The sequence below is a fragment of the Leptopilina heterotoma genome, unplaced genomic scaffold (assembly GCF_015476425.1).
Source record: "Leptopilina heterotoma isolate Lh14 unplaced genomic scaffold, ASM1547642v1 Lhet_177, whole genome shotgun sequence".
NCBI classification, from domain to species: domain Eukaryota; kingdom Metazoa; phylum Arthropoda; class Insecta; order Hymenoptera; family Figitidae; genus Leptopilina; species Leptopilina heterotoma.
Window position 1 is genome coordinate 1,444,734 of NW_025110893.1, and position 11,609 is coordinate 1,456,342.

Genomic DNA, 11,609 nt, shown 5'->3' on the forward strand with positions numbered 1-11,609 from the left:
TTTGTTTTATTTTCTAAATTATTTTTTATTTAAATCATTTTCTAATTAAATCATTTCTAAATTAAATTTTACAGACAAAATTTTTATTGTCCTAAAAAGAATTTTTGAACTATTGTTTTTTTCTTCCACTTTTACTTCGATCATTTATTTTCTTTCTTAATTTATTAAGTTTCTTAGTTAAAAATTAATTTTTATTTTCAGTCATTCAAAATTTTTCCTTCGTTTGAGGGTTCATTCTGTTGAACCGAATTGAACTGAACGAGGACGAGTTCGTAAGTGACTATTGTTCCCGCTACCTGAAAAGTAATTTCTATTATTATTTATTTATTTAGAGAAAAAATTTATTTTTCAGTTTTTTTTATACAAACCGTCAGAACAAGACCCCGAGTGATGGAAAAGAACTTCATTCCTGTGAAACTGATACTATCAGTAGTGACTTGGGTTAAAAATCTATCAACCTGATAAAAAGATCAATTTTTAATTAATCTTTAGATTATTTTTTTATTAATATTATTAATATCAATACTAATTTTAATTAATTTGAAAATATTAATTTAAATTAATTTGAAAATGTTAATTTTAATTAATTTTCATTGATTTGAAAATATTAATTGTAATTAATTTGAAAATATTAATTGTAATTAATTTGAAAATATTAATTGTAATTAATTTGAAATCAGTTAATTTGAATTACTTTGAAAAAATCAATTTTAGTTACTCTGAAAATATTAATTTTAATTAATTTGGAAATATTATTGATGATTAACAATTTTATTCGCTTTTCAGAGACGAACCTCTGGGGAATAATTGGAGGTGGAGACGCTGTATAAAACCGGAGCCGCAAGCACGGATTCATCATGCACTCCTGCAGCAAATAGAGAAACTGCAGCAGTTCTCACCAAAAGGAATCCAAAGGAAAAACAAAAGTACGTTGTCTGCACAGCATTTCTCATTGGACTGTGAAAAAATCGAACAATTATCTTATTTTTTCTAATTCAGAAAATTTTTCAAGTTTTTCTTTTCTATTTTTTTTTTTTTTTTTTTGCACTTCAAACTTTTTCTACTCTAAGTACAAAAATTTTATCAGGAAAGGAAAAAAGGAATGAAAAACAAATTCGACATAATATCCTGATAGATTTTTCTACTTTCACTACTTTTCAAAATTTGGATAATTTTGTACCTCGAGAAAACCTGCCATTCGAGAAAGCTTTAGAAAATAAAGTATACAAATATTATTAAATTCAAAAATATCTAATTAGGAAAATCTACTCTAAATAAAACTCTTGTTTTTATAATTATTTGAAAAAAAGAGAATTTTTCTAGTCTCACGATTTAGTGATGTTTAATTTTCTTTTTCAGAATGAAATTTAAAAATTGGAAGTATAGAATTGAGAAGGAAAAAAAATGATAAATACTTGAAGGAATGAAGAAGTTGAATGCAGATAAAATAGAGATTTGTTGAGAAGGACAATAGAACGATATCCGAGATGTGAGAGTCAATGTATCTTGTCATTGTTGAAAGACGATTGAAATCCATTCTTGCTTCAGCCCACCACCATTCTGGCATCGCCTTCACAACGAAACAGTGCTGTTGTTGTTGTTGATTTGAGTTTTAAAAATTCGAAAAAATACCATGCAAAAGCTGAGTATTGTGTTCAATAATTTTCATTATTGGGCAGAAAAAAATCTATTTTAATTTGAATTTTTTAAAAAAATATTTTCTTGCAAAGAATAGAGGAAATTTTTACTCATCACGAAAAGAAAAGAATACAGTCCTCGGATACTTCGATTTTTTGGACTTTTTTTCCAACAATTTTTAGAAAAGGCAACATTTTTCGATTTATTTTCAAAAAATGCAATTATTTGAACTTTTTTTCAACTATTTTTCAGAAAAGGCAACTTCTTTCGATTTATTTTCAAAAAATGCTATTATTTGAACTTTTTTTCAACTATTTTCAGAAAAGGACACTTTTTTCGATTTATTTTAAAAAAATGCGATTATGTCGACTTTTTTTTACAAATATTTCAACAAAATACCAATTTCTTTTCGTATAAAAAGCAAATTTCTTCGATTTTTTATAGTGTCAAAAATAACTAGTCAAATATTTCGGAATTTATTTATTTTTTGATTTTCAATTTTAATGTTTTTAATTTTTCTAAGATTATTTAATTTTCAAAATGTGTAATTAAAAAGTAATTCAGTATTTAAAATTTTGTGAAAGTTTATTGAAAATAATTTGATTTTTTTTATGTATTTCATTAAATTGAAAATTATCTTCAAAAAAATTATAGAAAGAAATTATTTTAGAAAAACAATTCTTAGATTTTTTTAAAATTTATTTATTTTAAAACGGGTCAATTTCATATTTCCGAAACTAAAAATATCTACAAAAATTAATTACATTAAATACTCAATTTTTTTAAAAATCTAATTTTTTCTGAATTATTACAATTTTGTAGAAATCGATTATTTTTAAAATTTCTAATAAAAATTCTTAAAAACAAATTGATTAGTTCTAAAAATATTGTGCAAATTTTTTTTTAAATAATTCAACTATTTTTGAAAAATAACATTATAATTAACCACAAGAAAGTTCTGAAAATTATTAAAAATCATTCATTTAGAGAAGAAGTTCAGTTAAAAATTCTTGAAAATAATTAAATTTAGTAGGAATTGCAGTTTTAATTCTTAGAAATAATAAAATTTCAGACTTTTTCAAATTGAAAATTAAAAAATTTAAATTTCTGTTAAAAATGAATAATAACAAGTTTTTTGAATAATTTTATTTAAATAATTTTTAAAATAATTGAATTTTGAAAGAATTGCAGTTTAAAAATTCAACAATTGTCAACAAATTTGACAAAATTTCAATTATTTGGAAATTTTTCAATTATTGAATTATTTTATTTGAGAATAATTAAATTTCTTCCAAGAATTTTATTATTTATAAAAATAATTGAATTCTCGACAAGAATTTTATTAAAATTTTTGAAATTCATAATTAAATTCTTTTGAAGAATTTCTTTCAATTTTTTTTTTAAATAATGGAGTTTCTTTGATAATTTTAAATAAAAATTTTTCCAGTAACTGAATTTTATGAACAATTTCTTTCAACTTTTTAAAATAATCTTATTTCTTATAATAATTAAAATTTAACAATTAAATTATTGGATTTAAAAAAATTTTATTAAAAATTTTAAAAAAATTGAATTGTTTCGAAGGATTTATTAAAATTTTAGAAAATAATTGAATTCTTTCGAAAAATTGTATAACGAATTAAGATAAAAATAAATTCTTTCGTCAAATTTTACTAAAAATTTTTAAAGAATTGCAAAAATTTTACTATTTGAAAAAATAATTTAATTGTTTCGAAAGATTTATTAAAATTTTTAAAAAATAATTGAATTTTTGCAGAGATTTTACTATTTAAAAAATTATTGAATAGTAGTGAAAGATTTATTAGAATTTAAAAAAATAATTGAATTCTTTCGTAAAATTTTATTGAAAATAATTGAATTTTCGCAAAAATTTTACTATTTAAAAAAATAATTAAATTGTTTCAAAGGATTTATTAAAATTTTAGAAAATAATTGATTTCTTTCGTGAATTTTTAGTAAAAATTTAAAAAAATTGAATTTTGGCAAAAATTATGTACTTAATAAGTGAATGTTTTTAATTTTAATTATTAAATTTATCGAAAATTTATATTTAAAAATAAAAAATTTTATAATTGAATTTAGAAATTAGTGAAAAATTAATTTAAAAAAATAAAGTTTTTATGACAATACTGAATAAGATTTTCCATTTTTTCGCCTTTATTTTTGAATCTTTAATCGACTAAAGCGACTTTTTTCTTGCCTTAAAGTCGTAATCCGAGAATTGGAATAAGACGAAAAATTAAATTGAAAAACAAAAAGAAAACAAAGTTATATAAATATTATCTTTTTTCAAAAGCGTGTAGAAAGTGAAAGAAAAATAATTTTTTGACATTAATATTATAAGTTTTGTGCGATGACAATTTTCTTTTAATTGAAAATGAAAAGCAAGCTAAATATTATTTTCAAGAATCAAACAATTTTTGAAATTTTTTTTTTTTTTTTTGAAATAGAAAATAGAAATAGAAACGCAAATAATTCCAAGCAAGTAATTTTTGTGTCTTTAATTTGTTATTTAGATGGAAAATTGTACCTTTCCTCTGATGGCGTAGAGTCGACTATTCAAGTGACGAAATTGATCCGTAGCAGCAATACTGATGAGTATTAAAAACAAATCTATGAAATTCCAAGAAAATGTGCTGAGTATGTTCACAAATTGAACTAGAATTCCTTGCCAAATTGTGAATGTCGACGATTTTAAAATCTAAATTAAAAAAAATTAAAATGAATGGAAATTTTTTATTTTCTGCTCAATTCTCAAAAGTAGGATTCTAAAAGTATTTTATTCTCAATACTATTAACGCTTTTTCTTGAAAATATATTTTTATTTTTATTAAATATAACCAAGACTTGGTTTTCTTCAAATAAAATATAAAAAAATAAGTACAGTCAATTTTCGATAATTAAAATATCGATAAATTAAATTTCGTAATTAATTCAATTTGCTTTTTTGGTCCCTTGAAAATTTCTTTTTACTTAAAACATTTGATAAATAAAACCCTCGATAATTTTAATTATTTCTATGTCCATTGAGATTCAATTTATCGAGAATCGACTGAAATATTAAATTAATATTATTATTAATAAATAATAAATTTAAAAAGAGAAAATAGAAAAATAAGGAAAGAATTACTTTTTACTTTACTAAATTGATTTTACAATTCAATAAATAAAACCCTCGAAAATTTGAATTATTTCTATGTCCCTTGAGACTCAATTTATCGAGAGTCTGTAATATTAAATTAATATTTATATTAATAAATAATAATAAATTTAAAAAGAAAAAATAGAAAAATAAGGAAAGAATTACTCTATATTTTACTAAATTGATTTTTTAATTAAAAACAACGAGGAGAAATTTTCAAGGACTTGCGAGATAATTTATCAGAAAATATCGCGTGATTGTTAATTAATAATAATCTACCTGAGGATAATGATATGTGAAGTACGCGATTAGGATATCAGTATCATTTTTCAGAGACGTACATTCAACGGCACTCACATATCCTGAGAGAATTGACAGCGTGTGTTCTACTATTTTAATAGAAAATTTTTTTCAATTATCATTATAAGTCATCTCAATTACTGCTTTAATAATAATAAAAGTTTTTAGAAAAACAAATTAAAACTCACATGCTGCCAGCATCATTATTATTAATGTTATGATTTTAAATTTAGCAGCGAGACTATATTTTGAAATTCGTCGATTTCGTCTCGTCGACAATTCCTGCTCCATATTTTGCCATGTTACCGAAAATTCCGGCCATTTGCGTGCCAATTTTAATAGAAGCAAAGTGGTCACACCCGTTGTCGCGAAAAATACCACATTTGCTGGAAAACAAATTAGTAAAATTAGGTAATTTTTTTTTCTTTTTGAAATTTTAGTTTTCTATAAACTTTCCCAAAACTTTTTTTTAACTTTCTATAAGTTTCTATAACTTTTATTACTTTTTTATACTTTATATTTTTTTTTTGAAATTTGACTTAAACTTTTCTACTAAAATTTAGTAAAAATTAGAAAAAAAATCAATTAGAATAAAAAAATTATTACTTAGTTCTATTTTCTCTTAAATTCTTAATTCGAGACTTCTAAATCTCGAATAAAGAATAATAGTAAAAAAATAGTAAATTAAAATTTACTTTAATTTAATTTAATTTAATTAAAAAGAAAATTTAAATTTGTTATTTAGTTGTAAAGTAAATAATACTTCAGTTATTATTAAATTTATTTTTCTGCTTAAATTCGTATTTTATTTAATATTTATAATATTTAATTTATTGTAAAATAATTTTATTCTAAACTTACTTGTTTTTTTAGATGTTATTGTACTCGTCGCCACGCCATGGATACTGAAACCTGTTAAAACTGCCGTTCCCATTGTGGCAACAAAACAATAAAAAACCTTGAGACTCTTCCACGTGAATCTAAAGGAAGATAATATTTTTTTGAAAATGGAAAAGAAAAAATGGGAATAAATGTGTGACCTACTTTATTTCACGGGCATCAGTGGTATTTGTACCATCCACAGGAAGTAATGCGAAACACTGGGCTAATACAATTATTGGTCTGATTGCTACAATGAAACTGTCGGAATTGAAAATTTTTCTCTGATTATTGACAACTGGACTCGCCGCTGCAATTTGATGAGAGAATTTTAATTTCGAAATGAATTCTTGTCAAAATTTAAAACAAGAAAGGAAGGAAATAATAAAAAATAAAATAAAAAAAAGTACGTACGTTCAGTAGAGTTTTCCATTTTTCCGGTTTCTTTTAAAAATCGTTCAAGTAGTGAATCACTTTTAAATAATCTTGAAGAATGAATAACGGACAAATTTGATTCTTCTCCTTCAAATCTAAAAAAGTAAATTAAAAAATTACTGTTCTAATTTTATTAGTGTATTAACAAAATTATAATTTAACAAATTCGTATTAGTAATTTATTTAATTTTTGAATTTCGAAATTAAAAATTCTATTATGAAAAATAATACACCTACAATAATTTAATTTTCGTTTTAGAAAAATTTCCATCTTTTCAAGATTAAAATTACTAAGTCAACAAATTTATTCTCTGTCGTTTGATCGACAAAATGCTTTTAAATGATGAATAAAGTAGAAGCTCTTAACTTTGATTTCTTTTCTATTCTTCTGCTATTATTTTTATATTTATAGTAAATATTATTTTACTGTCTAATAAATAAAATACTATTATGAAGAAAAATTTTTTTAAAAAATATAAAAGTAAAATAAAATAAAGTGTAATAAAATAAAGTGTAATAATAATAAATAATAAACGGACAAATAAACGATTTTATACATAAAAAAAAATTCTTCAGGATTAGTTAATTAACTAAATTCGTTATTTTGTGAAATAAATTTTATCATTCAGTTAATTAGCAAAAAATATTTTCAGATTCGTGTGCAAAATAGGAGGAAACACTCACCCTTCATTATCTTCATTAGAGGATGGAATAATTTTCGATGATCGAGGAATTAACATTCTATCAGCGGCTGATGTCTTGGTCACTAACTCAAAATTACTCGATTTCATTTTATTCACTTCATGGTCTCTCATTAAAGAGTTTGATTAGGAAATTTCGAAAGTTAAATTTTATTTTTCTAAGTTAAAACTTTAATCACCGATTGATGCATTTTTTATTTACAAAAAATTATAAACTGCAAAAAAAAGGAGTTTATTCACCGAATGATGCATTTTTCGTTTAGAAATTTATAAAATTAATTATAAACTGCAAAAGAAAAATTATGGAAATAAATATAAATTGTAAAATAATAATTATCAGACAAAAATTATGGAAATAATTATAAATTACAAAATAATGATTATGTAAATAATTTTTGCAAATAATTTTACTATTTATAAATAAAATTGAATTTTTTCGAAATATTTGACAACGAATTAGGAAAAAAATTGAATTCTTTCGGGAAATTTTTTTGAAAATAATTGAATTTTTGCAAAGATTTTACTATTTAAAAAAATAATTGAATTTTTACGAAAAATAATTGAATTCTTGCAAAAAATTGTGCAATTTATAAAAAATAATTTAATTCTCACGAAAAATAATAATATTTATGAAAACAATTGAATTCTCACAAAGAATTTTATAATAAAATTTGAGAATAATTTAATTTCTTTGAATAATTTTATTATTTATGAAAATAATTGAATTCTCGCGAAGAATTTCTTTAAAATTTTTTAAAATCGTAATTAAATTCTTTTAAAGAATTTCTTTCAATCTTTTTTTAAATAATGGAATTTCTTTAATAATTTTAATTAAAAATTTTTTAAATAATTAGATTTTAGGAACAATTTCTTTCCAGTTTTTAAAATAATCGTGTTTGTTAATAATTAAAATTGAACACTTAATTATTGAATTTTATTAAAATATTAGAAAATAATTGAATTCTTTTGAAAAATTTTATAACGAATTAAGAAAAAAATCGAATTTTATCGTAACCTTTTTTTTGAATATAATTGAATTTTTGCAATAAATTTTACTATTATAAATATAATTGAATTGTTTCGAAGCATTTATTAAAATTTTGAAAAGTAATTAAATTTCTTCGAAAAATATTCTTAAAATTTTTTTAAAAAATTGAATTCTTTCATTAAATTTTATTAAAATTATATTAAAAATAATTGAATTTTTGCAAGGAATTTTACTATTTATGAATAGTATTCTTGGAAGAATTTATTAAAATTTTAGAAAATAATTGAATTCTATTGAAATTTTTTATAACGAATTCAGAAAAAAATTGAATATTTCGTGAAATTTTTTTGAAAATAATTTTTTTAATTTTATTATTTAATAATTAAATTATTTTATTATTTATTATTTATTATTAATAATATAAATTATATTATATAATAATAATAATAATAATAATAATTTTATTATTTAATAATTGTTTTAAAAAATTGAATCTTTTCATGAATTGTTATTAAAATTATATTAAAAATAATTGAATTTTTGCAAATAATTTTAAATAATTAAAAATAATTGAATTCTTTTAAAATTGTATTCGTTCGTGAAATTTTATTAAAATTTTTGTTAAAAATAATTGAATTCATGCAAAAAATTGTGCAATTTATAAAAATAATTGAATTCTTGCAAAAAATTGTGCAATTTATAAAAATAATTGAATTCTTGCCAAAATTGTGCAATTTATAAAAATAATTGAATTCTTGCGAAAAATATTTATTAAAATTTTTGAAATTAATAAACAAAAATAATTAATTAGTAAATTAGTTAATAATTGAATCTTTTTGAAAATAATTGAACTTTTGCAAAGAATTTTACAATTTATTAAAGTAATTGAATTAATTCGAAGGATTTATTAGAAGTTTAAAATAAAATTTATAAAACAATTATTGTGGAAATTATTATAGAATAATAATTATAAAATTAATTATAAACTGAAAAAAATTACGAGAATAAATATAAATAAAATAAAAATTCCAAAACAAAAATTATGGAAATAATAATTATGGCAATAATTATAAATTGCAAAGTAATAATTGTGGAAAAAAGTATAAATTAGAAAATAATTATTACTGGAATAGTTATTAATTTTTAAAATAATAATTATGTAAATATTATAAATTATAAAGTAATAATTACCGATAATTATGGAAATAATGATAAATCGCAAAATAATTATAGTAAGAAATTCTAATTAATTTCTAAAAATGTGTTTTTGTTTTTCTTTTCAGAGAAACGAATTGGAGATTATATTTTTTTTCACGTGATTTCTAATGAACAAGACGAGAGTAAATAAAAGATAGTTTGCTGAAATAAATGAAATGTCGTGTCTACATGTTACACTCACGGGGAAACTTGACAAACTGATCATCATCCACGAAGAATGAAAAAGGTAACCGCGATCTGATAAAAGAATTGTGTGAGTTGACATTCACGCCACCCCGGTTTGTTCGATTTGAAAAACAAGAGGATACCACCACACACTCACACACCATAAGAATGGCATTAGTATTTTTATGTCAATATACCCCCAAGCAAACATAGAAAAGTGCTCTCTATGTTTTTTCTTGCCCACCCTAATGATGTCTCTACACGTTTCTCTTACTTCTGTCCAGGTAAAACAACAATATTTACTAGACAATCAATTATTCCGATTTTCAACTCCTAAATCCGTCACTCACACATCTGTTCCATTTTATTTTTTTGAAAAACCAATTAATTAATTTTTCAAATCCATTCTCGAGGAAATTTAAAATTTTATTTTTTAAATGAATGCAAATTTTTCATTCTTTCGTTTGGTAAATTTATTCCCGAAAAAATCAATTATTTAACAAAAATTTTATACTTCTTATGAAGAATTAAATTAATTTCAAAAGTACCAAAATTTTTCTTTCACAGAAATTTATTTCTTTTTAAACATTTTAATAATTTTTTTTGCAATAATTCAATTATTTTCATAAATAACGAAATTCTTCTCAGGAATTCAATTATTTTTGAAAATTTTAATAAAATTCATCGCAGGATTTCAATTATTTTTAATACAATTTTACAGGAATTATTCAAAAAATGTAATTATTCTTAAAAAAATTTAATTTCAATTCCTCGAAAAAGTCAATTATTTAAAAAAAATGTTTTTTTTTAATTCTTTGGAAGAATTCAATTATTATTTACGGGGCAAAAATATGAGAATTTTTCACAGGAATTAAATTATTTTCAAATATTTTAATAAAATTGTTCGAAAGAAATCAATTATTTTAAATACATTTTTTTGAAATAATTAAATTATACTTTTAGATTTTAATTATATTCTTCCCAAGAATTCAATTATTTACATAAATAATTCTTTGAATGAATTCAATTACGTCGATAAATAAAAAAATTATTCCTGAAAATTTAACTATTTTGAGGCATTTTAATAAAATTCTTTGAAAATTCAATTATTTTCATAAATAACAATATTCATTCAATTACTTTTAAGAGTAAAAATTTCTATTTGGAAATTCAATTTTTCATGAAAAATAAAATTTTTACAGGAGATTTAATTAATTTCGTAAATAATAAAATTCTTTTTAGGAATTCAATTATTTTCATAAATAATAAAACTCATCGCAGAATTTCAATTATTTTTAATACAATTTTAGTCGAATTCCTCGAAAAATGCAATTATTCTTAAATTTATGAAAATAATTGAATTTCTAAAAAGAATTTTATTATTTACGAAAATAATTAAATCTCTGTAAAAATTTTATTATTTATGAAAATAATTGAATTTCCAAAAAGAAATTTATTACTTTTAAAAATAATTCTATTCTCGTAATGAATATCGTTATTTATTAAAATCATCGAATTGTTGCACATAATTTTTTCAAAAAATTTGATAATAATACAATTCCTTTGAAGAATTTTTTTTATTTAGGAAAATAATTGAATTCTCGTCATAAATTTTATTTTTATGTTAAAATTTTTGATAATTCTAATTAATTTCTTTTTAAAGAATTTCTTTAAATTTCTTTTAAATAATAGAGTTTCTTTAAAAATTTTTTAAATAATTGAATTTTTTGAACAATTTTTTTCAAGTTTTTAAAATAATCGTGTTTGTTAATAATTGGAATTCACCATTTAATTATTGAATTTTATTAAAATTTTAGAAAATAATTGAATTTTTGCAAAGAATTTTACTATTTATAAACACAATTGCATTTTTTCGAAGAATTTAATAAAATTTTTGAAAAAAAGTGAATTCTTTCATGAAATTGTTTTGAATAAAATTTAATTTTTTCGAAAAATATTATTAAAAATTTTTTTTAATGAATTATTTCATGAAATGTTATTAAAATTGTCTTAAAAATAATTGAATCTTTGAATTCACTATTTTAGAAAATAATTGAATTATTTTGAAATATTTTTTATCGAGTTAAGAAAAAAATTGAATTTTTTTGTGAAATTTTTTAGA

At 20.3% G+C, this 11,609-nt stretch overlaps 1 protein-coding gene across 6 annotated transcripts; it reads right to left on the minus strand.

The window, feature by feature from the left end:
* Positions 1 to 5: 5 nt before the first annotated feature.
* LOC122499881 (gustatory receptor for sugar taste 64f) lies at positions 6 to 9,917 on the minus strand. 6 transcript variants are annotated; one of them, XM_043608449.1, is made up of 13 exons: positions 9,685 to 9,917; positions 7,100 to 7,331; positions 6,395 to 6,510; positions 6,146 to 6,290; positions 5,963 to 6,081; positions 5,290 to 5,487; positions 5,081 to 5,190; positions 4,190 to 4,360; positions 1,416 to 1,570; positions 1,181 to 1,207; positions 795 to 957; positions 369 to 458; positions 6 to 296 (listed from the first exon to the last, which is right to left on the minus strand). In XM_043608449.1, the coding sequence occupies exons 2-13, from the start codon at positions 7,228 to 7,230 to the stop codon at positions 198 to 200; spliced, it is 1,524 nt and encodes a 507-aa protein (XP_043464384.1). In that variant the 5' UTR covers positions 7,231 to 7,331; positions 9,685 to 9,917; the 3' UTR covers positions 6 to 197. The 6 variants fall into 6 exon arrangements, with proteins under 6 accessions (XP_043464384.1, XP_043464381.1, XP_043464386.1 ...); XM_043608446.1 differs by having other exon boundaries at positions 1,416 to 1,588; XM_043608452.1 differs by having other exon boundaries at positions 216 to 292; positions 1,416 to 1,588.
* Between the last annotated feature and the right edge of the window lie 1,692 nt (positions 9,918 to 11,609).

Excerpts from the sequence above, each read along its gene's own strand:
- LOC122499881 (XM_043608446.1), bottom strand. The coding sequence starts at position 7,230 with ATGAGAGACCATGAAGTGAATAAAATGAAATCGAGTAATTTTGAGTTA. Across the intron at positions 6,511-7,099 it reads TCTAATGAAGATAATGAAGG|ATTTGAAGGAGAAGAATCAA; the intron begins GTGAGTGTTTCC and ends TTACTTTTTTAG. Across the intron at positions 4,361-5,080 it reads TCACATATCATTATCCTCAG|ATTTTAAAATCGTCGACATT; the intron begins GTAGATTATTAT and ends TTTTTAATTTAG.